The sequence below is a fragment of the Melanerpes formicivorus genome, unplaced genomic scaffold (genome assembly GCF_026170545.1).
Source record: "Melanerpes formicivorus ecotype bairdi unplaced genomic scaffold, bMelFor1.0.p_v2 SCAF_148, whole genome shotgun sequence".
NCBI classification, from domain to species: domain Eukaryota; kingdom Metazoa; phylum Chordata; class Aves; order Piciformes; family Picidae; genus Melanerpes; species Melanerpes formicivorus.
Window position 1 is genome coordinate 562,084 of NW_027142500.1, and position 26,697 is coordinate 588,780.

The following is a 26,697-nucleotide window of genomic DNA, read 5'->3' on the forward strand; positions in this document are numbered from 1 at the left end:
TTAAGTGTCAAACTCCCAGACAAATCCTCACACTGGGGCTTGCCAAACCTATTCCAAAGTTACAGCACAGAACCAAATCATCAGCACAGCAGCTAACACACCTCTGCAGCCGTCCAGGACAAAAACTACATAGCCATCAGAGGTCTCTTCCACATGAATTTCAGCATCCAGGACAAAAACCACATAGCCATCAGAGGTCTCTTCCACATGAATTTCAGCATAATCTGTTTCCTTGCATTTGTATTTCCTCCTGGAAGGCAATCAATGCTAGCACTTCCCAGCAATTTATCCAGCTCTATCTCCCCCTCCAAACCACTCTGCCACCACTGGGGAATTAAGCAACAGGGAGAAACAAAGAGAAGCAACGCTGTCTCAGTCCAGCATTCTCCAGCTCACCGACTGCATCAGCAGCACCTCAGCAAAATGAGTGATTTAGAGCATGTTGCTTACTGCACTGATAGGAAAAAAACAGATGAATTTTCAACTTCTACTTGCACATTCTTGATGTTGATAAGCATGGCAGGTGGATCCATTTCTTAGTTATTTATTTCATCTAGTCTTTCTTTTTTTTTACATCTGATGGTCACTTCATTCTAAAGAGTTTGGAAGATGCAGTGCTGGTCCATAAAATGCATAAAGTTCAGGTGGTAGCATGCTTTGGCCTTAATTAAAGCAAATCCATGACATCCTGGCTTATATGAGGAAATATGTGGCAGAATGAATAGAAGAATTTCCTTGGTTTGTTTCTAGGATGAGGAGAAGCAGAAATAGCCAAAGATTACTACTCTGCTTTTTTGGTGCTCAGAAGAATGATTCCTATTCTGTCCAACCACACAAAAATATTGAGAAATTCCTGCTGATGGCTGACTATGACTACACCTTGTCCTAAAACAGGTCTGACAAAGTCATCACAGGAGATATCTTGCTGCATGAGAAGTAAACTACAGGAGAAACCTGTGAATTCGTGCATCTTCACTAGCTATCTAACACAGAATGGTCTGGGTTGGAAGGGACCTCCGAAGGTCATCTGGTCCAAACCCTCTGCAGTCAGCAGGGACATCCTCCACTAGATCAGGTTGTCCAGAGCCCTGTTGAGCCTCACCTTGAATATCTCCAGGGATGGGGCCTCAACTACCTCCCTGGGCAACCTGTTCCAGTGTTCCACTACCCATATGGTAAAGAACTTTTTCCTAACATCAAGCCTAAATCTCTTCTCTAATTTCAAACCATTGCCCCTTGTCCTAACCCTGCAGGCCTTTACAAACTGTCCCTTTGCAGCCCCTTCAGGTACTGGAAGGTTGCTATTAGGTCTCCCTGGAGCCTCCTCTTCTGCAGGCTGAACATCCCCAGCTCCCTTAGCCTGCCCTTGTAGCAGAGGTGCTCCAGCTCCCTAACCATTTTCCTGCCCTCCTCTGGACCTGCTCCATCAGGTCCACGTCCTTCCTGTGTTGGGAACTCCAGAACTGGACACAGTATTCCAGGTGAAGTCTCACCAGAGCAGAGGGGCAGAATCCCCTCTCTCCATTTCTGGCCACACTGCTTTTGATGCAGCCCAGGCTGCCAGCGGCTTTTTGGGCTGCAAGCTCACACTGCCTGCTCATGTCCCGCTTCTCACCCACCAGAACTCACAATGGTTAATGCCTTTTTCTATCCTCTGGTGACAGCCAAATCCTCAGCTGAGCAACTCCCAGCTTTGCCCTACCTCTGGCAATACAAATGTGAGCTGATAACATTTTCAGAAGAGGGAAATGGCAGGAAGGAAACTGCACCTTTGCAACGCTCACAGCAAGCTCCTCTCTGCTTGATGACCAGAGCACAGTCCTTGGACAGCGTGGGACACTTCTCCCTTCTGCATGTCACCTCCTTATTCTGGAAAAAGAAAATGAAAATTAACATGAAAAAACAGACAAAAAGCTTTTGCAAGCAGTCCAAATCCATGGCTACCAAGTCAGGAAATAACACACGAGATGAGGAATCTGCTCTTTTCCTTCAGTAACGGTCCTTGCGGTTCAAAACATCTTCCTCCTCTCCAAGGAATGAAGTAGAAAACAGTCCCTGAATTGTCCAGGAGCCCAAGTAAATGATGTTTAAATTCTGCCTAGACAATAGTTCATGACCAGTACAGAAAATATGCTCCACTAAAGAAATCCACACCACCTGAATAAAAACTAGCTGCATGATGTGCCTCTGAAAATATCCTTGGGGTCTTGAGGTGCTACCCCATGAACGGTCCACAAATCATTTCTGATGGAGCCAAAAGGACAGACGGCTGAGGAGGAGGAAGCAACCCCTGCCACTGCTGAAAGTCATTTTTGGCTAGTGGTATTACTAGCTCTACCCAGAGATCCTTCAAAAAGGCAGCTATGTACCATACTAGAAAAGAGACTACTGCAAGCCAGCTTTCTGCCCAAAATGCAGAGGATCAGTGAAACATCAAAGTATCATAGAATGCTTTGGGTTGGAAGGGCCCTGTAAAGCCCATCTAGTCCAACCTCCCTGCAGTGAGCAGGGACATTTTCAACTAGATCAGAGCCCCACACAACCTGATCTGCAGTGTTTCTGGGGATGGGGCTTCTACCACCTCTCTGGGAAGCCTGTGCCAGGGTTTCACCACCGTCACTGCAAAAAATGTCTTCCTTAGATCTAGTTTAAACTTCCCCTCTTTTAATTTAAAGCCATTACCCCTTGTCCTGTTGCTACAGGTCCTGCTAAGAAGTCTGTCCCAATTATTCTTATAGGGCACACTAAGGTCTCCCTGGAGCCATCTCTTCTCTCAGCCTTTCCTCATAGCAGAGGGATTCCAGCCCTCTGATCATTTTTGTGATCTCCTTTGGGCCTGCTCCAACAGGTCCATATCCTTCCAGAGCTGAGGACTGCAGACTGAGACACAGCACTGCATGTGGGGTCTCTCCCCAGAATGGAGTGGAGCAGGAGAATCCCCTCCCTCAACCTGTTGACTATACCACTTTTGATGTGCCCAGAGCATGGTTGGCCTGGGCTGTGAGAGCAAATTAACAGCACTTGTCCATCTTTTCATCCACCAGTACCCCCTAGTCCTTCTTTACAGGGCTGCTCTCAAGCCTTTATTTCCCCAGGACTTAGTGATACTGAGAGCTGCTCCAACCTAGGTGAAAGACTTTGCACTTGGTTTTGTTGAACTTCATGTGTTTCAAGCCGGCACACTTCTAGAGCTTATCCAGGTTGCTCTGGATGGCATTCTACTCCTCAGTCACGTCAACTGCACCACTCAGCTTGGTGCCACCTGCAAACTTGCTGAGGGTGCACTTGATCCTGCTAAGTCATTGATGAAGACATTAAACAGCACTGGTGCTAGCATGGACACGAGCAGGCAGAACCACTGTGCCTTATAGAATCATCTTGCTATGGCAAAAAGCCAGCACTGGACAGGGCCAAAGAGCAGACTGACAACATTGAGGAATGTCAATAGAGGATAGGCAGGCAGGAGAAATATTCCATTTATAGCCTGCCTTGCCCCTGTAGGGTCAGCCCATCTGGTCATCCTGTGCCTCCAATGAGGGCAGAAAACAAAGACTGGGGGCGTTTCTTTCCATGAAATTGTGCTACTTGAAATTCCTGACCAGAAGCAGCCCTCTGAACTCAGCTCCACTATAATTAGTAGCTCACTTCATTAAGTGACACAGGTGGCCATCTACTAGATGCAAGCACCCACCTCACCCAGTCTTATGACTTAATTAGAGGCCAAACAAACCAAAGGGCTAGAAAAACGTGAATCATGAAACTGGAGGAAAAAGAAGCTCTGCTCTCCTATTCCTTCTGGCTTGCTCCCCGTGGCCTTATTCAAGGACAGCACAGAGCTTTTATTACACTCCAGCTCTTTGTCTGAAATCAGAGGTTTGCTTTCTTCAAAGTCACTGCCTGATCTGATGGGAGCTATAAAGGCACTTCAATCTTATCAGTGTAAATGAGGACTCGCCGAGCCCCTGTGAGATCAGCGAATGGGAATCAGGCTCCAAAGCGCAGCTGCAGCGACACAAACGACTACTGTCAAAAGCCAGGTCACTGCTACGTGCTCCTGCTCTGCATCACTCCAGCATGACAGAGCAGCCATAAATGCAGTTTAACAGGCAAGTTAAGCTGAATTTATGGCAGCTTTGTGGCTCTGGACTGGCACAAAGCAGCCACGGTACAGCTGCGCAACTGGCTTGACAAACTCCTTTTTGGAGCACGGGGTGAAGTCTCGATTCCCTTTACATGCACACAGTGCCCCCTGACTTTGCCTCCCTAATGCCTCCTGAAGAGTCAACCAAACTGACTGCAGCCTGTATTTTAAAGGGTTCTGCTAAGATCTGATTCTCTTTAACAAGGGTTTGCTCCAGGGAAGACTTAATAAACTTAGCGGCTCCATTACCTTGATCTGTGGGAAAATCTTCTGCAGGGTGAAAGTGTGGTTGAAGGAAGTGTGAGAACCAGAGCAGAGGATGTTCCTTAGGAGAGCATGATTGACACAGCTGCAGCACACACCATGGACTTGTGAGATGCACAGTGCCCTTCTGGGTCTACCTGGCTGTGCTGAAGCCCTGCCCAGGGGTCTGGAAGGCAGCTACTCATTGGCCTCCCTCTTCAAGACAGGACATTATTACCCCAAAGAGCACTGAGAGGGACAAGAGGTAAAACACAGCTCCATATCTCACCACAAGGACAATCAGCCATTGGAATAATTTCCCCAGGGAAGTGGTGGAGTCCCCAGCATTGGAGACTTTTGAGGTTCAGCTGGATAGGGTGCTGGGCCAGATTGCCTAGACTCTGGTTTTGCCAAGAAAGGTTACAGTATCACAGTATCACCAAGGTTGGAAGAGACCTCGAGGATCATTGAGTCCAACCTGTCACCACAGACCCATGACCAGACCATGGCACCAAGTGCCACGTCCAATCTCCTCTTGAACACCTCCAGGGATGGTGACTCCACCACCTCCCTGGGCAGCACATTCCAATGACGAATGACTCTCTTGGTGAAGAACTTTCTCCTCACCTCCAGCCTAAACTCCCCCTGGCGCTGCTTGAGACTGTGTCCTCTTGTTCTGGGGCTGGTTGCCTGGGAGAAGAGACCAACCCCTTCCCGGCTACAACCACCTTTCAGGTAGTTGTAGAGGGCAATAAAATCACCCCTGAGCCTCCTCTTCTCCAGGCTAAACAATTCCAGCTCCCTCAGCCTCTCCTCACAGGGCTGTGCTCAAGGCCTCTCCCCAGCCTTGTTGCCCTTCTCTGGACACATTCCAGTATCTCAATGTCCTTCTTAAACCGAGGGGCCCAGAACTGGACACAGGACTCAAGGTGTGGCCTAACCAATGCAGAGTCCAGGGGCACAATGACTTCCCTGCTCCTGCTGGCCACGCTATTCCTAATGCAGGCCAGGATGCCATTGGCCTTCTTGGCCACCTGGGCACACTGCTGGCTCATGTTTAGTCGGCTGTCGACCAGCACCCCCAGGTCCCTCAGGTCAGACCAGATGATCCTTTAGATCACTTCCAACCTGGGGTTCTGTGATTTCTTTTTGTTCCCTGATTCCTAAGAGACTCCTGGGGCAGATGTCTCATGCAGCCCAGCTTCCCAGGCAGCTTCTCACTCTGTCTTCTGAGTGCTGGCTGCCTGCCTCTGCCCTCAGGTACATCCTGACATGGTTGTTTCTTGTTGGCAATGCCAAATGTTCCTAAGGGACCGTGACACACACATGCCAGATGGAATACTTGCTATTTGCTGTTCCTAAAGAAAAGCCTCCTGCTTGCCCCACATCACTTAAACCAGAAATCTTCACTAGCAATGATGAGTTTGGTACCATTGAACCAGCCCAGAGGGGCAGTCAGATTTGGATCTTACTCTTCTTCCTTTGTCACCTCAACACCAAAACTCTTTCCAAAAAACACAAACATGCTGTTGGTTTCTCTTAATGCTGCATCTTGTGGAAAACTAGGCCAGCAGATGTGGAGGAAAGGGTTAATGTCCCATGCTGATCAGTCATAGGACAGCATCAGATAAAACAGGCTTGGTAAATCATTGTTTAGTCTACTGCAGTCAGGCATTATCCACTGGAGATCTCCTAGGCCCACTGGGTGTAAAAGTACAAAGGTAAGGCAAAGAGTAACTGTCACCAGGAGCTTTTTTCTTTCTTTCTTTCCTTCACCCTGTCACCCAAGACACTGCTTTTAATGTCTATTGTCCATCTGCTGGTTTCAGTTTTGCTTCTTTCTTTCCTCTCATTCAACAAGGGCAAAGCAGAGGGTGAGAACAAAGGGACTTGACCAACAAACCCTTTCTCTCCAAACATGTCTCCTCCTACCCTCAGTAATCACAACACTTCACTACTTGTCCCAGGCATACACGTAAAGAGCTGCTAAGTAAAGAGCTTGCAGCCCGCAAAGCCAATCAGCTCCTGGGCTGCATCAGGAGAAGTGTGGCCAGCAGGGCAAGGGAGGTGATCCTCCCCCTCTACTCAGCCCTGGTGAGACCCCACCTGGAGTACTGTGTCCAGTTCTGGAGCCCCTAGTACAAGAGGGATATGGACGTGCTGGAAGGTGTCCGGAGAAGGGCCACAAGGATGATCAGAGGGCTGGAGCACCTCTCCTATGAGGACAGACTGAAGGAGTTGGGGCTGTTCAGTCTGCAGAAGAGAAGGCTCCCAGCTGACCTCATTGTGGCCTTCCAGTATCTGAAGGGGGCCTACAGGAAGGCTGGGGAAGGACTTCTCAGGATCTCAGGTAGTGATAGGACTAGGGGGAATGGAATGAAGCTGGAGGTGGGGAGATTCAGGCTAGATGTGAGGAGGAGGTTCCTCACCATGAGAGTGGTGGCACCCTGGAATGGGTTGTCCAGGGAGGTGGTTGGGGTGCCGTCCCTGGGGGAGTTTAAGAGCAGGCTGGATGAGGCTCTGGCCAGGCTGATGTAGTGTGGGGTGTCCCTGCCCATGGCAGGGGGGGTGGAACTAGCTGATCCTTGTGGTCCCTTCCAACCCTGAATGAAACTATGAAACTAAGTAGCTGCGTGGAGGAGGGCTGCATTACCAAGCCTCCATCTGTGTTAACAGCATCTCTGAAGCTGTTGAAAGCTCTCAGAGACTTTGATTTTTGTTGGTCTTAAGAGAAAACTTCTTAGATGACAACACTTCAGGAGCCAACACTTATGGGAGGGTAGGGGGTCGGGGTTCCCCCTCCCCCCCTTTTTGTTTAGAGTACATGCACCCTGGCACTGAGAGGTGCAGAACAGACACATAGCTTATAAACACATAAACTGTTTGCTAAATCAGAATCCTGGGAGTCAGTCAAAATCCATAATAGGATCCCAAGATTCATAATAAATAACTTTTAATTATAGTCCTGCACAATAGTTATTTTAAACAGATGGTTTATAAATTCACATCTGGGATTTTTTTTTTTTCATTTAGTGCTCAGGCACACACAGAGAAAGGGAGAGAACCTCAGGGTTTTATTAGTGCTGGGAAAAAAAAGAGACCTTTTGGGGTTTTTTTTTGAACAAGGTCAGGCTGATGCAGAACAATGCTGCCACAGCTGACGCAGCTCCCGTCAGCGCTCCGCCTGGCAATGGCTTTGCGCTGGAATCCCAGGCTCCCTCAGAAAGGAAAGCTTAGGGAAGTGCCACAGGATCACACTGAACTCCTCTCCTCTTCCCTCACCATGCCCAGCTGCTGGAGACCTTGTTCTCTAATGCACCTGGGAAAAGATCAGAAAGTTTTGCTGGGTGCCCACATTGCTGTATCAGGTAGTGATAGGACTAGGGGGAATGGAATGAAGCTGGAGGTGGGGAGATTCAGGCTGGAGGTGAGGAGGAGGTTCTTCCCCACGAGAGTGGTGAAACACTGGAATGGGTTGTCCAGGGAGGCGGTTGAGGCCCTGTCCCTGGAGGTATCACAGTATAACTAAGGTTGGAAGGTGTTTAAGACCAGGCTGGATGAGGCTCTGGGCAGCCTGATCTAGTGTGGGGTGTCCCTGCCCATGGCAGGGGGGTTGGAACTAGGTGATCCTTGTGGTCCCTTCCAACCCTGACTGATTCTCTGATTCTGTGATTCCCTCCCACGCTTTGCCAGTGGGAACCAAAGGTCTCTAACTTGGCATGCAGAGGTGATGTCAAATTCCCATCCAGGAAAGATACACTAAGCAAACCTAAAAACCACTGTTCCTGCTTCATGATGCCTTTACTACAACCTCCTCTCAAGGCAATTTGTTCACCTTCTACACACACCTCTTATTTTTTACCGTCCATCAAAAGAACTCTGCACAACTCTGCCCATTCCGGTGACAAACTATATCAAACTAATGGCCTTAAACTCATCTGGTACAGCTAAAGAAAATGCCAACATAAAAAGGAGGGGAAAGAAAGAAAGAAAGAAAAAACAAGCACTATAAAGAAATCTGAATATTTGGCAGAGGTCTTGGAGAGGACGTGTGCCAAACCACAGCTTGGAAGCCACAGCCAACTTTCTACAGGGTTCCCCACTGGGCTCCTGCTGGCTCACAGCAGCCATCAGGAGGATGGCTCTTTTCAACCTAGTTTTGACTTGGAATAGTTTAAAAAAAATCAATCAATCAATCAATCAATCAGGAGTCTGCTGCTTGACTTCAGAGCTGTAGCAAGGAGTGTCTCCAGCAGCAGCACCCTGAGCCCACTGCTGCACTGTCAGCTTGCTGCTGAAGAACTTGCAGATGCGAGTTCTCAGGGGGCCAGAGTTCTATGGTGGGAGTCTCAGTCTTGCCCTTTTTATTTTTTCCCTTTTATGTATTTGAAAGCACTTTCAGGAGGCTTGCACTGCATTTCTGATAGCCTGAGGTTATTAACTATTTATATTGAATACAATATATCGAATATTGCTTCAGCTTTCAGTTAACCAAAAAAGGCTGTGGGGAGAAAAATAATAGAAGTAATGGAGAGAGATTAGGTAGAAATACAAGCTACCATTAATGGTAGTAATCCCCAAAACATTCATTTTTTCACCATTATTCATCATAGGAACTCTGACTCCTCACCAAGCAGTTCAGAGTGTCCTTAATTATTCTGCTGGGAGAAGCCCGTGGGGGTCATCCACCAACACAATACCAATTTCCAAACAATGGCAAAAGCTCCCCCTGGGGAATCTGAGATGCAGCTTGCAAATATGCACAGATGACCTCAGGAGAAGAAAAAGCCATTTAAAATTCATGAAACAAGTGCACTCAAGTCACAGCAGCAACATCATCACCACAAGGCACAGGGCAGGCTCACACTGCGTGCCACCACCTGCATGTTCTCTGGCCACACTGCTGGCTCTCTGACAGCTGTTGCACATGGTCTCTCAAATGCACACAGAGATCAAGCCACACGGGCCACAGGAGCTAAGGTTTGGGTCAGTGCTGATCCTTAGCAAAACTTGGGAGCAACCAGGTGTGGTGGTGTCTCAGCACCCATGCTTACGTGCAGACATCAACGTTGGGCCAAGTGGAGCTTGAGAACAAGCTCAGACATGTGTGTAACTCCTGCTCTAGACAAATCCTGAGGCACTTTCTGAAAATACTACCCTTGCTCCTTTGGCACTCCTGGCTGGAACACAGTGTCTTGGGTCCCACTTACAAAGTTCCCTTTAATTAGAGGAGTTGGTGCAAGCAAGCAATCCCTCCTGGTACTAGAGGACTGCTGTCTTCCCTGAGCGTTTCTCTGCCTGAGCAAAGAGCTGCACATTTTGGCTTCAGCTGACACCACTCCCCAAGGAGAGATGTTAGCAGACATTTCAAACCTGAGAAAAAAGGTCTCATGTCCCTTGTTCCCCTCCACTTAGCTGGGTTGGTCTTTTTCCTTGCAAAAACCAAATGTTGTGGGTACAACAGCAAAAAAGGGTTTAACACACTAGGTGTGGGTTTCAAATTCAGAGTGAAAAATAAAACCCAAACAACATTTTTCTATGAAACAAAGTCTGGCCTCTGCAAAGCAATAAGAGTTCTCTCTGGTTACCCACACAAACCCACAGGCCCCACAAAGAGAAAAGTCCTGTTACGAGCTTCAAGGGTCCCTTTTGACCCCATGCATTCTGTGTGCTCCTGTGATTTTAAGCATCACTCCAGCTTTCAATGGGAGGAGACTCACAGGAGTCAAGCCAAACATGGACATCAGCACTTGGAGCTTTAGGTCCTTGGCCATGGCACAAGCTGACTGTGATTTCAGCATGAATTTCTTTAGACAATGTTTCATCAGGAACAAACAGCTCAGGCCAGAGTCTTGCTTTCCTTTTCTTGAGCAGCCTCTGGTGCCACGAATAGAATAGGAATAGAACAGAACAGAACAGGAATAGAATTAACCAGGTTGGAAAAGACCTTTGAGATCATTGAGTCCAACCTATTATCCAACACTATCTAATCAACTAAAACATGGCACCAAGCACCTCCTCCTCCATGTAACCTCTTTAGTTCATCCAGTCTTTCCGAGGGCAGGCTGCAGCTCTCCCTGCCACGGTGCTCAGCCAGCATCAACCACCCCATTCATAATTCAAGCTCTTCCTGCTCTTTAGGGAAGATAATTAAAGCAAAGGCACTGCTGTAAGAGAACACCAAATTTCCCTGCAAATGGGTATTCCCCCGCTGCTGTGGGGATGGCAGGAGGAGTATGTGCAAGTCATCAGGACACATCACTCACAGCCTCTCACAGTCTACAAATACAAATCTTACTTTAAACTGTGCTTAATGATGTTCACCAGCACGAGGACAGTGGCCTTGGTGGCCTGCTGCAATGCTGACAGTCCCTGACAGCAGCCTACTGCACTACTATGTGGTGAAAAGAAAAGGGCTTTCCTCCTCTTACATTTGTTTGTGACAACACAACTGCTAAGGCTGCAGCTGGGACCAGGGTCCCATTGCATCAGACATCATCTGAGCATCATGCAAGGAGTACACCTCTGCTTCAGTCAGCTTACTGACACAGAAGACACAGCCAGAGCAGGATCTAGACCACTTAGCTCTTGGTCTCCCTGCCTCCACCTCAACATGCCAATCCAGATTAGAGCTCTTCAGCTGTGAAGTTAAAGACAAAAGTCTTTACCTGTCAACAGAACAGCATGGTGGTCTCCTAGCAATAACAGATATGGTCTTCATAGCTTCTAGTTTAGCCCAACAAGCCCCCTAGCACAACCCAGGTTTCAGGGAAGAGGAGGCTCTTGAGGGAGACCACACCTTTGCATCATATAAGATGAATGCATTTAAAATTCATGGGTTTTTTTCCCATAGAGTTTAATCTATTTAAACCCCAAAATAAATAAATGAATAAAAATTAACATTTTTTCCCTATTTTGTCAATAAAGACTGTATTAATTATCAGTCCTCCCAATCTGATACCAATACCCTAGAAATCAGCAGTCACAAGCAATACCTGGTAGTTCAAAGCTCAGGGCGCAAACTTCTTATTGTGCTGCTGGAAGAGGTCACAGCTCAGTGGCCCAGCCCTAGGAGCTGCATTCTAGCACTTACTGGATGTTTCCAGTCACATAGAATCAACCAGGTTGGAAAAGACCTCAGAGATCATCAAGTTCAACCTATCAACCCAACATCTGATGACTATCTAAACCATGGCTTCAAGTGCCACATCCAAGCCTTTATTGAACACCTCCAGGGATGGTGACTCCACCACCTCCCTGGGCAGCACATTCCAATGGCCAAGCTCTCTTGCTGGGAAGAACTTTGTCCTCACCTTGAGGCTAAACTTCCCCTGGCACAGCTTGAGACTGTGTCCTCTTGTTCTGGTGCTAATTGCCTGGGAGAAGACACCAACCCCCACCTGGCTACAACTTCCCTTCAGGTAGTTGGAGACAGCAAGAAGGTCTCCCCTGAGCCTCCTCTTCTCCAGGCTAAACAGCCAGCAAAACTTTTCAGGTGATAAGTGCCCGACTCCTTTTGAGCTAAATGAGAGAGTATAAGCCTGGTTTACCCTGACTGAAGCTGATGTAACAGAATTCCTTCTCCCAGAGGAGTGACAGGCAGCTGAGAGCCATAAAATCTTCTCCTACCTTAGTTTGATTAAGAGCCCACCTGCACACAGCTGGAGCCAGCAGATGAGGCTCAGCATCACTGCCTGGGTGTATCAGCTCCTAGTGCACGCTGCCCTGATGACCACCCCCCCCCCTTTAAGTGTCATAGTGGGTGGCTTGTAGAAGGAAAAGTTTGCTCATACCATCCCTGAGTCAAATTGTTGTAAATTCCAACAACATTGATTGTTGAAGATGGCACTGACAAATTATCAAGCTGATTGTACACAGGATATGAGAGAGAGAGAGAGAGAGAGAGAGGATGTTAGGGGTTCGAAGGGACCTCTGGAGATCATCTAGTCCAACCCCCCTGCCAGAGCAGGACCAGAGAATCCAGCACAGGTCACACAGGAACACATCCAGATGGAGCTTGAAAGTCTCCAGAGAAGGAGACTCCACAGCCTCTCTGGGCAGCCTGCTCCAGTGCTCTGTGACCCTCACCTCACAGTGAAGAAGTTCCTCCTCATGTTGAGGTGGAACCTCCTGTGCTGGAGTTTATATCCACTGTCCCTTGTCCTATCACAGGGTGCAACTGAGCAGAGCCTGTCCCCTTCCCCTTGACCCCCAGCCCTCAGCTATTGATAGGCATTGATTAAATTCCCTCTCAGTCTTCTCCTCTCCAGGAGAGGAGAGCCCCAGGGCTCTCAGCCTCTCCTCACAGGGCAGTACTCCAGTCCCTTCATCATCCTTGTAGCCCTCCCCTGGACTCTCTTGAGTAGATCCCTGTCCCCCCATGAACTGGAGCCCAAAACTGGATGCAATATTCCAAGTGAAGTCTCGCCAGGGCAGAGCAGAGGAGAGGAGAACTTCCCTCAACCTCCCTTTAGAGAGGGTAAAGCAGATTGTGCCAAAGGGTTGAAGTCAATTATTCAGTCTCTCGAATCCAACACATTTTAGGTCAGTGTCACATCCTGTCCCATCTCAAAAATTAACCCAATCCCATTAGAGAGTGTACTAACCATAGCCTCCTTTAATTTCTTAACTACCTCCATCCTGCTCCTCTAAGACTGCATTCAGCTTATTTTCCAGCAGGCATTGCCAATGAGAGAATAACCAAAGCCATGAAAGCAATAACAAAAGTACTTCAAAACCTGAGTTCATGGGTTCAGAATGCCTTTTTTCTTTTTTTTTTTTGGACAGCTGTATCTCCTATTACAGACCAGGCTCTGACTGATAGCAATTTTTCTCCTCCCCCCCCTACTCTGCCCTGGTGAGGCAGCATCTGAATATTGTGTCCACTTCTGGGGCTATCAGTTGAAGAAGGACCTCAGGGAGCTGCTTGAGAGAATCCAGCACAGAGCCACAAAAATGCTTGAGTGGAACATCTCCCTTATGAGGAGACACTGAGGGAGCTGGGGCTCTGTAGCTTGGAGGAGTCTGAGAGGTGACCTCATTCATGTTTATCAATATGTAACGGGTGAGTGCCCAGAGGCTGGAGCCAGGCTCTGCTGGGTGATGCCCAATGACAGGACAAGGGGCAATGGTGGAAGCTGAGGCACAGAAAGTTCCATGGAAACAGGAGGGGAAATTTTTTTCGCTGTGAGGCTGACAGAGCACTGGAACAGGCTGCCCAGGGGGGTTGTGGAATCTCCCTCTCTGGAGATATTCAAAACCCACCTGGATGTGTTCCTGTGTGACCTGCCCTGGGTGATCCTGCTCTGGCAGGGGGCTTGGACTGGATGAGCTTTCAAGGTGCCCTCCAGCCCCTAACATTCTGTGATTCTTCTACTGCTGCAAATGAAAACTCCATTTGATATTTATTCTACAAAGATGCATTGATTGTTATTTGATAAACACCATTTCTTCACATTTTTGACAGGCTACAAGCTACAAATAAAATACCCAGATGATAGTTACCTGTCATGGAATCTTTATTGCCTCGTCTTTCTCTCTCTCTCTGAAGTCTGCTTACTCAACCCCTGCACCAGACATCTAAGCAGTGGTAAATGCTCTAGTTTTGGGCTTGAGCCTGTTCTAAAGACTTGGAACAAAGCAGCCCTTGAGGCCAGGTACTTCTTAAAGAGTTTAAAAAGCCCAATGGGCCTCCTAACTTACTCTGCAACAAGTCGTATCCCATGAAGAAACTCACTTCTGGACAACACAAAAACAAAGTTAGATTAAAGAAAAGAGCAGGGGAAAAGGCAAGGTCCCCTGCTGCTCTGTCTGGCCAGAATCATGTCTTTTACTGCCCATATCCTCTCCAGAAACGATGCTCTCGTGATGTATTACCCTAATACATCACCAAGTGACAGCTTTCTCATGATACTGTATCCTCAAAGATGTGATGCATGCCAGAAGCAGCAACAGGAGATCTCAGCTGGGGGAGGGAAAGGTTGGGGAGGGGGAGGGGTTTATTTGCCACCAAATTTTTAACCTACACTTTTGTTGTTGTTTTAATGTTATTTCATCAGGAAAATCCCTGTCAGCCCTAGCTTCATACTCCAGGGGACTCCTAGAAGTTTTGCAGTAGTAGCACAATTTTAAACTGGAAAGCAGAAAAGAAAAGGGGGGGAAAAAAACAACCCAAAACAAAACCAAAACCCACCCTTCATTTAATCAAAGCAATTTTTTTGAAATAGGACCAAAACACTTGAGGAACAACAAGCAAATAAAAATAGTAGCCCAGAAGAAAGCAGCACGAGTCTGGTTTCCATTATAAAATCGAGGCAAGACTCCTCCAGACGCTGCTGGTTTAATGAACTCACAAGAAAACTGAGTCCTGACCCTGCATTTGTTTTCTTATGTGATCTTGCCTGTGCTACACAATGGTACTAGGGGGAAAAAAAAAAACCACTAAAACCAAACAACAAAGAGCTTGTTCAAGGCAGGCTGCAAAGAGAAAGGACAGCCCCCAGCTCCTGTCCCAGAGAGGAGTTGGAAGAGACAAGGACCAAGAGCACCTCACAGGCAGAACTCCCTGAAGAGGGCAAGAGTTTGGGGGATCTTTTAATGCTGCCTTCAACTCAGAGGATCTCACTTTTTTTCCTCCCCCTCTGAAAGTAGTAAAATCTCAGAGGGGCAGCTGGGAATCCTAACTGATGGGCAGCTCATCTTCAAGCAGGCTCCATCCAGTCAGTGCCAGCAAGAGAAGGCTCAAGGTCAGAGGAGCTCGGTTAGAAAGATGTCTGCCACGATGTGTTTCTACTCCGCATCCACTCACACTTCTGACGGATGCAAAGTTTCCATCAGCTGCCAGGAAGGAAGGTGGAATCAGCTTTCCTTGGTTGTGATCAGCTTGCATTGCCAAATTAAGATTGTGACTTTTCAAGCCTTCAGCCAACACTGCAGCTACCAGGAGAAAAAGGGTATTTTGACGTGGGAACCAAACAAAGGAGATATGGAAGTCATTGAGAGGAAACTGAAAGCCAAAGCTGTCAGAGTCACTTTCACAGTCCTCGGGCTGACTTTGACCATGTTTTGTGGCCTGGCCTTTGCTGGTTTTGGGTGAGATGTAGCAGCCCTCATTCACAGCAGTGATCACTTAGCCACATGACAATAGCGTTGCAGTCAATGAAACCACCCACATGCGTTCGGAGGTTTGAGCCGAGCTCTTTGGCACAGAAACGTGCACAGTGCCCTATGTACTGAGAAGACCCAGTTAATTAAACAGTTATTTTTAAATGCTGCTCTGGAAAGAAGTTTACTGTCCAAAAATAAGAAGTTAACATTGCACAACCCCTTTCTGCTTGAAAAATCCAGCGGTTAAAACATGTTTTTTTGCATAATCACAGCCCTGCAGGGACAGTTCTCACTTCTGAAAGGCAAATTCCCTTCTTTCTGTTTTGCACATGTACAAACAAACAGATTCTGGTATGCCCAAAGCTTGCAAATCTCAGCTATAATAATACATTGAATAGAAGCCATAGAAGCAGATTTCCCTCTCCCCCCCCACCCCCTCCTTCCCTCAGCCTGCGCTCTCTTCACTCCTTCCTTTCCCCTGCCCCACTCGCACTGCTGGAAGTAAAAAAAATACCTGTTTCTGACAAGTAAATGGAGCTGACATTAGAGTGAAGCTCCAAGGTGAAGGTGGTATGCAGAAGCCATTTGTCATCTTGACAAAATTATTTTCAGTCACCAGTGGGACACTTTAAAGCTATCTGAGCAGTTGGCCTTGACCACCAGCGTTTCTGGCGGCTTCTAAAGGGACTCGTGGGACCCAGAACACAACCTGCTTTTGGAAGTTGCTCCTGCAGTGATACCTCTTGATAGATATAAAGGCAGTGTGATGTATCAGGTGCCATTAAGATCTTTGCTAGCAGGTTATATTTACATAAGTATGGAGCACAGATAGCATCTTGTTAACTCAATTAATGAGGCTCAAATGTCAGGAAAGGGATTATGCCTGGCTGGAAGTTCACAGGGCTCACAAGGCAGCCAGAGATGATTTAATTGTGTGATACAGCATCGAGAAGAGCAAGAACTCAGTCAGCAATGCTACTACCCAGGGAGCCAAGGGGGAAACACAGGGGAGGTGGAAAGATGATCTGAAATCCGAAGGTCTCGCACCTTTAGCACAAGAAGGACTCTTCTTGATGAGAGACTCAAGTGCCATATGAAAATGAGAACCCGAGGCTGAAGTGAAAAATACTATGAAGTATCCATTTAAGGTCTTGGAAACTTAGATTTTTATTAGCAGTACCTTCCTCTGCAATACAAGAAAGTCCTCATTGCCAAGTCAATGGTCTGGGTTGGAAGAGGAACAACATTTCATCCTCTCTGTCCACACTGCTGCATTTCACATGGCAATTGAAATGCACTTCTCTAGTCTAGAGAACAGAAGATTTCCTGCCCAGGATGAGATCACCCGTCTCTGTCTCCATGACTCTTGATATACTGGACAATAACCTGCTTCTCTCCCACAGCCTCTAAGTATGAAGCTGCACAACATAAGAGGAGATGCTCCTGTCACCCAGTGAACCCGAAATGGTACAACGTGATGTACTTGACCTCAAAACAGAGACAGGGGTTTAGGGTAAGGTCTCATTCTTAGCAGCTCCTTTAAGCTCTCTGCTCAGCAGGCCACCTCTAAGAAATCTCTGTTCTGAGTTGTCTTCTCAGTGGAGAACACAAGCCAGTAAGCCACATCCTAAGCACTACTCAGTAGATTGACCTAAATCTTTGGATGGTAACAGTACCTTGAGGCCACAGTCACAGATCGTCTACCAGCACACAGCAGTAATATTAAAGTCTCCAGAAGATGCTTAAGAGCCTTTTAGACTCCTGGTTCCATACACAGCTTTCCTGGAGTCACATCACATCCACATATTCTCAACACAAGCTGTCTCACCAGGAGTTTCTGTGCTGTCTTCTACACAAGGGATGACACCCAGCAAACAGGCTGGAGCTGCCCACTCATCTCTCATCTTTAGATGGCTGCTTTCCAGCCAACCTCCCTTTTGTTGCAGGTGATTTGCTTGATTTCACCCTTTTTGGCTCCCACCTTTGTATATTTCCATATATGAACTGGTTTATTTAATTATGTTAAGCTATTAATTTTATACCCAAATGACAGCACCAGAACAAGAGGACACAGTCTCAGGCTGCACCAGGGGAGGTTCAGGCTGGAGGCCAGGAAGAAGTTTTACACAGAGAGAGTGATTGCCCATTGGAATGGGCTGCCCAGGGAGGTGGTGGAGTCACCATCACTGGAGGTGTTCAGGAGGAGACTTGACAGGGTGCTTGGTTGCATGGTTTAGTTGGTTGGGTGGTGTTGGATGATAGGTTGGACACAATGATCTTGAAGGTCTCTTCCAATCTGGTTTATTCTATTCTATTCTATTATACAGAGCTTCAGGTGCCCAGTGTGCACCCCCTCATGGAACAAGTAGGACATGAAACCACTCGAATATCTTACCATCATGGCCTAGACTTCTATCTGATTTTTACATTTCCACTTCAGATTGATTTTTGGGTCAAACAGTTTTTGCTTTTAAGGACTTGAAACCTTGCCAAGTTAGATCAGACATACACAGATATTTTTTCCCCATACAGATCACAGTATCACAGTATCACTAAGGTTGGAAGAGACCTCGAGGATCATCGAGTCCAACCTGTCACCACAGACCTCATGACTAGACCATGGCACCAAGTGCCACGTCCAATCCCCTCTTGAACACCTCCAGGGATGGTGATTGCATGCTTTGTCTGCTCCCTCCACGTTTTCATGTTAAACAAGCTCTGGTTCAGTATCAGTGCACTATGCAGCATCTCAAGTGTCCACATCAGCAAGTTTCTCCTGAAGTGCTGAAGGCACTTAGTGCACAGACTGACTATGCCTCAGGCACTGCATCTGTTAAGGTTTGCTTGCACTACTCCACCATCAACATTTTAATATAGAATGATTTTTATTGTCCAGCTTTTTTCATTTTTTGTCCACTGCTTTTACAAACAACTCTTCCACCAACCCTTGGGTTTGCAGGCTCAAACCCTTGCATGCTTTGCATCCTGCCTGACAGCATCCTTTTATTCATTTATTTTAATCAAAAGCATTTGCCAGACTGAATCACCAATCCACCTAACCCAGTTAACTGCTCCAGCACTTGAGAACTGGAGGGAGAGGGGGGCCCTAAAGTGCTAAATATGAAAATGGTCATCTGTGCACTGCCATATACAGAAAAAATATATTCCCTGTCACAAGCAAACGATCACCAGTCTCCCTGTAGTAAGAGCCTGCTGCTCTTATCAGTATTCTAGGTCCCAGAGGCAATTCTGCAGCTAATAGCCTTATCTCCAGTCCAGCCACCCAGCCTGGCTCCTTCCTGCCTCAATGATTTCCAAGCAGCACAACCTGGAGGTGTTTTACAAAGTGGCACAACCAGACCATAACCCAGGAGTGCAGCTCAGACTGGGACCCACCTTGAGGTTAACACTGAGAACCTCTGCATCCCAGGGTTAGTGGCTGGACTCGCTGATCCTAAAGGTCTTTTCCAACCTGAACGCTGCCACGATTCCAATACCTCATTTTCAGTGTGAAGCAGAAATGGCAAATCTTCAACTGCTCAAGCCTGGCACAGCACTGGACACTGAAGCCCAGAGAAATTTAGAACTGAAATGGAAGCAGCATAGAGGCAGTTGAAGAATTTGCACCAAATATTTGATTTAAAGGAAGTTTCAACACTGCAGGTTGGGGTTATGCAGGTATAAGGCAGTGTCCCTGCCAGGCAATTGACTGAAGGTACTGTGGAGCTTCCTGCAGTGTAACCATTTAAGCACAGCAATAAGGCAGGGTTAAAGGCAGTGTGATTCCACCTTTAACACTGCAGCTTCGTAGAAAGGTTTACTTAAAAGCAAGGCTTCTAAAAACTGGAACCTCAGGTTGTCAGAGAAGACCTCAGATCTTCTGCATCCTTTTGCTGAATGCTATTTTATCACATCTCCATCCTTTGTGCTCAAAAGAGCAGAGAGATCTCCCACCCTAATGCTACTTCATAGGACTGCCTTTTGCTGAAGCACTTCTCAGTATGAGCATTACAGGCTCACAGGATGTTAGGGGTTGAAAGAGACCTCTGGAGATGTTCAAGTCCAACCCTCCTGCCAGTGCAGGTCACACAGGAACACGTCCAGACAGGCCTTAAAAGTCTCCAGAGAAGGAGACTCCACAACCTCTCTGAGCAGCCTGTTCCTGTGTTCTGTGACCCTTACAGCAAAGAAGTTCTTTCTCATGTTGAGGTGGAACATCGATGCTTCCATCTCTGATAAAACTAAGATACAATGAGAATGAAAACCAGAGGCAGGAGATTGCAGTGCAGAATGGATAAGGAAACAAGTAAAGAGGATGCAAACCAAAGAAAATGCATGAGGACATTTTCTCAGTGAGGTGATGCTACACAGCCCTAGTTTAAGAGCCCATTTTGGACCATTGTCTGGATTCCAAATGAGGGTGGAAATGGGGGGGGGGAAGGGGGGAGGGGGGGATGGAAAAGGCAGGGGGAAAATCCAAATAAATAAATGGGAGAGACAGACAAAGCGTATATGAAATCCAGGTCTTGGCACACTAACTCAGCTCCTGGGGATGATGAGGGATGGGTCCACGCTGTACTTGGATGCAGAGCCCAGCACTCCATTCAGCTGGATGCAAAATGCTGCACAGAGCTTGATCAGACAAAGGGTCAGACCAGGAATGTTTTTAGCTGCCGCTTAATGCTCGAGATGAAGAGGGCAGGAGGCCTCAGAGGAAGTAATTACAGCAGTTATTAGGTACATTATGAGCAAGTACTGGTATGATAGTCATTTTAATAGTAGTATTACAGGTAAAAGCTTTTATACAATATTGTTTTTTTCTCTTCACAATGGCCTTTTATTTGACCATAAGTTCAATATAAAAGGATTGCATTTTCATTTGATTTTTTTTTCCCTCCTTTTCTTTTTCTTTTTTTCCTGGGGGGAGGGAGTTGTTACTGTAATATTTTTTTCTCCTCTCCAAAGATTTCTATTAAAACATGCTGAGGAAATAAAACCAGATCACCAGATCTTTGGTGGGGAGAAAGTGGGGGGGGGAGGGGGGGGGGAAATCTATTTTTATATAGCAGCACAAAGCAGAACAGCAGAAGCCCTGACACTGTGAGCCATTCACTTACAGGACCATAACTCTTAAAAAGGCTGTTAACAGCTCAATGGAAGAAACTTGAAAGCTAATAAAAAACTATATACAGGTAACTGTATGCTTTTAAAATGCCATTTTGATATTGGACCAGCTCTTTAATAATGTTTTTCTTATTGGCAATGAAAAAAAAAAGGAGGTACCTTAGCTTAGACTGATCCATTTTGCACTTATTGTAGACACATTCCAAAGACATTTGCAACTTATTCTACATTTTCCACTTAGTTTGTGGCATTTCTGTGCTCTATGTTATTATCATCATCATAATTATTACTATCATGATTATTACTACTATTATTACTACTATTAAACATCTTAATTTTTTTTCCCATATCTGAATTCTTTGAGCCTTTAATTAAGCCAAAGAGAATCTCATTTCCATACCTGATGAATTGGATCTCCATTATTGGGCTGCCCAGGGAGGTGGCGGAGTCACCGTCCCTGGAGGTGTTCAAGAGGGGACTGGACGTGGCACTTGGTGCCATGGTCTAGTCATGAGGTCTGTGGTGACAGGTTGGACTCCATGATCTTTGAGGTCTCTTCCAACCTTGGTGATACTGTGATACAGTGAGCTGTGATACAGTGTCACAGCACCAGCTCTCTCCCAGCAGGGCTTTGCCCAGGCCAGTTCAGCCCTGTTCTGTTTGCTCGGCGCAGCTTACTCTGTGCTAGAACTGTGCCAGCTGGGAACTCTTCTCTATCCTATGTGGTCTGAGGACAACATGAAATACCTTCCACAAGCCTAGGGATTTCCATAAGCCATCACATATGACCCTGCAGCACGTCTCCAAACAAATGGCACAGCAAACTGAAGGCCCCTGATCAAGGATGTGCCACGCTTAGGTTGGAAGAGACCACAGAGATGATCTGCTCCAACCTCCCCACCATGGGCAAGGGACACCTCTCAACTAGACTCAGCTACTCTGGTTCTTATCCAACCCGGCCTTCAAGACCCCCCAGGGAGGAGGCAGCCACAGCCTCCCTGCACATCCTATTCCAGAGTCTCACCACCCTCCTACTGAAGAACTTCTTCCTCATATCCAGTCTGAACTTATTCTCACTCAGCTTCAAACCATTCCCCCTTGTCCTGTCTTCTAGACACTCTCATGAAAAGTCCCTCTGCAACCTTCCTATATTGGAAGGCAGCTCCAAGGTCTCCCTGGAGTCTTCTCTTCTCCAGGCTGAACACCCCCAGCTCCCTCAGCCTATCCTCACAGCAGAGGTGCTCCAGCCCTTGGATCATCTTTGTGGCCTCCTCTGGACTCTCTCCAACAGCTCTGTGACCTTCTTATGCTGGGGACACCAGAACTGGATGTATGTTCTCCATGACCCAGCACATATGGGACAGCCAGCGGCACCAGACATGGAGCTGAGGCTCATTTTTGTTGTCAGATGGGGTTTTTTTTTTGGGGGGGTGGGCTTTTTTGTTTGCTATAAGAGGTGGCACATCCATCTGTATCTTTTTGAAACCGGGTAAAAACTAATAAAGCTTTCATCAGGTTGGAGCATTTTTTGTGTTCCAGGAAGCCTTCATGCCCCAATCAAAACAACATTGTCTTTTGCAGTAATAAGGGGGTGAAAACTACCACTGCACTACTGTATCACAGGCTTGGTCTGGGCTTTTTCTTTTTGTCTCTTGGCTATTTCTGTGGGGGGAAGAGAAAGCTGATTATATTATCCAGCAATAAAGACCGAGACTGTTTAAATTGAAAGAAGATGCAGCCTCAGTAAGATTCTGCAGTTGAAGTATGCAAACTATTGAGATTAAATTAAATAAAATAGGTATAAAAAAAAAAGAATTGTTTGATGAGATTTTTTTGGGGTTTTTTTTAATATTCACTACTCCACTAAAAGGCATCTGGGCTGCATTATACCTTGACACAACAACAATTGAATCCTGATGTACTAAACGCTGCCATCTTCACCCAACACGTGTCAAACACTTGCTCCCAGGCTAGCTGTGTGCGCTTCCAGCTCCTGCATTGTGCCACGTGCTGGAAGGTGTCCACAGAAGGGCCACGAGGATGAGCGGAGGGCTGGAGCTCCTTTCCTATGAAAACAGACTGAGAGAGCTGAGGTGGCTCAGTTTGGATAAGAGAAGGCTCCGAGGAGACCTCATTGTGGCCTTCCAGTATCTGAAGGGGGCTACAAGAAAGCTGGGGAGGGATTTCATAGTTTCATAGTTTCATTCAGGGTTGGAAGGGACCACAAGGATCATCTAGTTCCAACCCCCCTGCCATGGGCAGGGACACCCCACACTAGATCAGGCTGGACAGAGCCTCATCCAGCCTGCTCTTAAACACCTCCAGGGACGGGGCCTCAACCACCTCCCTGGACAACCCATTCCAGGGTTTCACCACTCTCATGGTGAAGAACTTCCTCCTCACATCCAGCCTGAATCTCCCCACCTCCAGCTTCATCCCATTCCCCCTAGTCCTATCACTACCTGAGATCCTGAGAAGTCCTTCCCCAGCCTTCCTGTAGGTCCCCTTCAGACACTGGAAGGCCACAATTAGGTCACCTCGGAGCCTTCTCTTCTGCAGACTGAACAGCCCCAACTCCCTCAGTCTGTCCTCATAGGAGAGGTGCTCCAGCCCTCTGATCATCCTTGTGGCCCTTCTCTGGACACGTTCCTCCACATCCCTCTTGTAATAGGGACTTGTGAGGGTGTCAGGGAGTGACAGGACTGGGGGGAATGGAGCAAAACTAGAAATGGGTAGATTCAGATTGGATGTTAGGAAGAAGTTGTTCCCCATGAGGGTGGTGAGAGACTGTCACAGGTTGCCCAGGGAGGTGGTGGAAGCCTCATCCCTGGAGGTTTCGAAGGCCAGGCTGGATGTGGCTGTGAGCAGCCTGCTGTAGTGTGAGGTGTCCCTGCCCATGGCAGGGGGCTTGGAACTGGCTGATCCTTGAGGTCCCTTCCAACCCTGACAATTATTCTATGATTCTATACCAGAGGCACAGGCAAAGAACCCCAGCAAACCTAGCAGCCTGCTGGCTTCAGTGTGCAGTGAGGAGCTGGGAGGGGGCTGTGTTTGGGAGGGGTGCAGGGAGGACACAAGGGTTGAAGTCATTCCTTCCATTTGTTGCTTTGCTTGCGCTCGGTTTCACCGCTCTAGCTAGGTAGAACACCAGAGCTTGTAACAACGACTTTCACATCACTTTTTTATGAGCAGAGGTCAAATTCTACCTTGCACATTTGGACCCAGAAGCGGAAATTTAAACGCCAGAGCGATGTTTTGTGCCGAATAAAACTTGCGCCAAGCAAAGCTCTGATTTCTCGTTTCCCCAGCTTCTGTGTCTCCAAACTTCTCTCAGGTTTCTGACACTTGGTTACACTTTCTGGCTCACATCTATTCCCTTCTGTTCTGGATTTAGGTGATAAAAGGTTGAGACATACAATTACCACTCCTCAGGTGCAGCTGGCAAGTTTGAGGGGCAAGCAGGAGGGACAGGGGGGTGGGGAAGGCGGTGGGGGGGTGATGGCACTGCTTTCACTGAGGTTTCTCTAGGTCAGTACTGGCTTTTATCAGCTGTTTCTTGACACAATTCACTTTGTTCTGAAGTGTTTTGGAAAAAAGAAGAATAAAACCCCAACACAACAATAAAAGACCTTTTCTGCCCACAAAAGGGCACACTGAAAAACGAACTCTGGGAAGAAAATGAAACAAAACCTGGTTAGGCCACACCCTGAGTACTGTGTCCAGTTCTGGGCCCATCAATTTAGGAAGGACATTGAGACACTTGAACATGTCCAGAGAAGGGCAACAAGGGTGGGGAGAGGCCTCAAGCACAGCCCTGTGAGGAGAGGCTGAGGGAGCTGGGGTTGCTTAGCCTGGAGGAGAGGAGGCTCAGGGGAGACCTTCTTGCTCTCTACAACTACCTGAAGGGAGGTTGTAGCCAGGTGGGGGTTGGTCTCTTCTCCCAGGCAACCAGCACCAGAACAAGAGGACACAGTCTCAGGCTGTGCCAGGGGAGGTTTAGGCTGGATGTTAGGAAGAAGTTCTTCCCAGAAAGAGAGATTGGCCATAGGAATGTGCTGCCCAGGGAGGTGGTGGAGTCACCATCACTGGAGGTGTTCAAAAAAGGATTGGACGTGGCACTTGGAGCCATGGCTTAGCTGTCAGGAGGTGTTAGGTATTAGGTAATAGGTTGGACTTGATGATCTCTGAGGTCTTTTCCAACCTTATTGATTCTATGAAAAAGCCACTGTTAGCTGGGGTTACTGATCTATCTTCCTTGCACTTCTGGCTTTTCACCTGTCTCCTTCAGCTCCCATTTTTGGTACCTTCACTTTAAAACAACACACAGGTTATTCCTGGAGCTCTTCTTGCTTCTGGCAAGGTGTTCAAGGTCTGTGCGGATGACGATAAACGAGCATGAAACAACACAGCTCTCCTCACCACCACTGGCACCACGGCTTGTCGTCAGGGTCACTGCTGAGCTCATCTCACCTTCCAAAAGCTCAGCACTCACCAGTTTAACTCAGGCTAAGCTAATCCTGTGGTGTTTTTACATTCTTGTCTTGTAATTATGCCCAGGTTCTCGTTTCACCCATTTCCGGTGGACTGAGGGATTTTTATGCCTTTTCCACGTGCCTGCTGAAGACTGTATTTCTTGAGAGCAAAGGCCATAATATTCAGGTGTGAGCCTACTTCTATTTTCAGTTTTAGACACCTTCCATCCAAAAAGCTGTACCAACAAAAACTCTGCTGCTCTCCATCATTTACCCTACTTGCACAGGAGTTGAACTCTGGTATAACGTGCTTACTTTCTATGCTGACACCCACATCAAAGAAACCTAATCAAAACTTCCCCCCATGTTCTGCTAGCAGCATTTTCCTCTAACATTTTCATAGAATCATAGAATGGCTTGGGTTGGAAGGGACCTCCAAAGCTCATCTAGACCAACCCTCCTGCAGTCAACAGGGACATCCTCCACTAGATCAGGCTGCCCAGAGCCCTGTCGAGCCTGACCTTAAATATCTCCAGGGACAGGGCCCCAACCACCTCCCTGGGCAACCTGTTCCAGTGCAGAACTTGTTCCTAATATCCAATCCGAATCTGCTCTTCTCTAGTTTCAAACCATTGCCCCTTGTCCTGTCCCTGCAGGTCTTTGCAAACAGTCTCTCCCCATCCTTCTTGCAGCCCCCTTCAGGTACTGGCAGGCTGCTGTTAGGTCTCCCTGGAGCCTTCTCTTCTCCAGGCTGAACAGCCCCAGCTCCCTCAGCCTGTCCTCACAGCAGAGCTGCTCCAGCCCCCTGATCATTTTTGTGGCCCTCCTCTGGACCCGCTCATCAGCTCCACGTCCTTTCCTGTGTTGAGGGCTCCACAGCTGGACACAATACACCTCAATATACTAAAAAAAAGTCCAAAGTTTACTAAGATGTGCTCTCACATCTACAAAGCTTGGGGTTTATTAAGGAGATGTTTCCTCGTCTCTCTACAACCCTCAGCCCACAACCTCACACCTGAACTATAAAGGTCTAAATCTGCCATTTGGTGCATGTTTGGGTTCCTCAAACTGCACAAGGTGGGTGAGATGCTCCTGTGGACTGACCTAAACTCATTTCTCCACAGATGTGGAGAATATTTTTAGAAGGTTGGGTTTTTTTTTTTTCATTAAGTGGTGCACTTATCATTGTGTGCAGCCTCAAAGTATTTCATAAATGGACCAAAAGGATCTTATTTCTCAAACTGAACCAACACAATCAATCAAGATTATGTATTTTTACCTATAATCATCATTGCCCAGTTCAGAATAGTCCTTTAAATACCAAACTCATTTCAGTCAACTTCATAACCCACAGCTTCACTACTTTGATTTTCAGCAGCCAGCACAACCTGAGACTTCCTTACCATTGGCCACTAAGCATGAAATAATTTCACAAGAATATGTCCTGTAACGTACTTTTTCTTTCTGTACTGTCAAGGACCAACACAATTACCTGAAATAATTGTTTCCCTGGGTTTTTGAACAGCTTTTTTCTTCAGAGCTGGTTGGCTTGGTCCTTGTTGCTGCCTGTCGCATCCACCATTTCCTTTGTTGTTCACCTTCCTCTGACAG

General features: G+C 47.1%; 1 protein-coding gene across 1 annotated transcript in view; it reads right to left on the reverse strand.

Moving 5' to 3' along the window:
• BMPER (BMP binding endothelial regulator) overlaps nucleotides 1–26,697 on the reverse strand; it is a 209,491-nt gene that overhangs the window by 177,518 nt on the left and 5,276 nt on the right. The window contains 1 exon segment of the mRNA XM_068168656.1: nucleotides 1,770–1,869. Within this exon segment, the coding sequence (XP_068024757.1) occupies nucleotides 1,770–1,869 (100 nt within the window).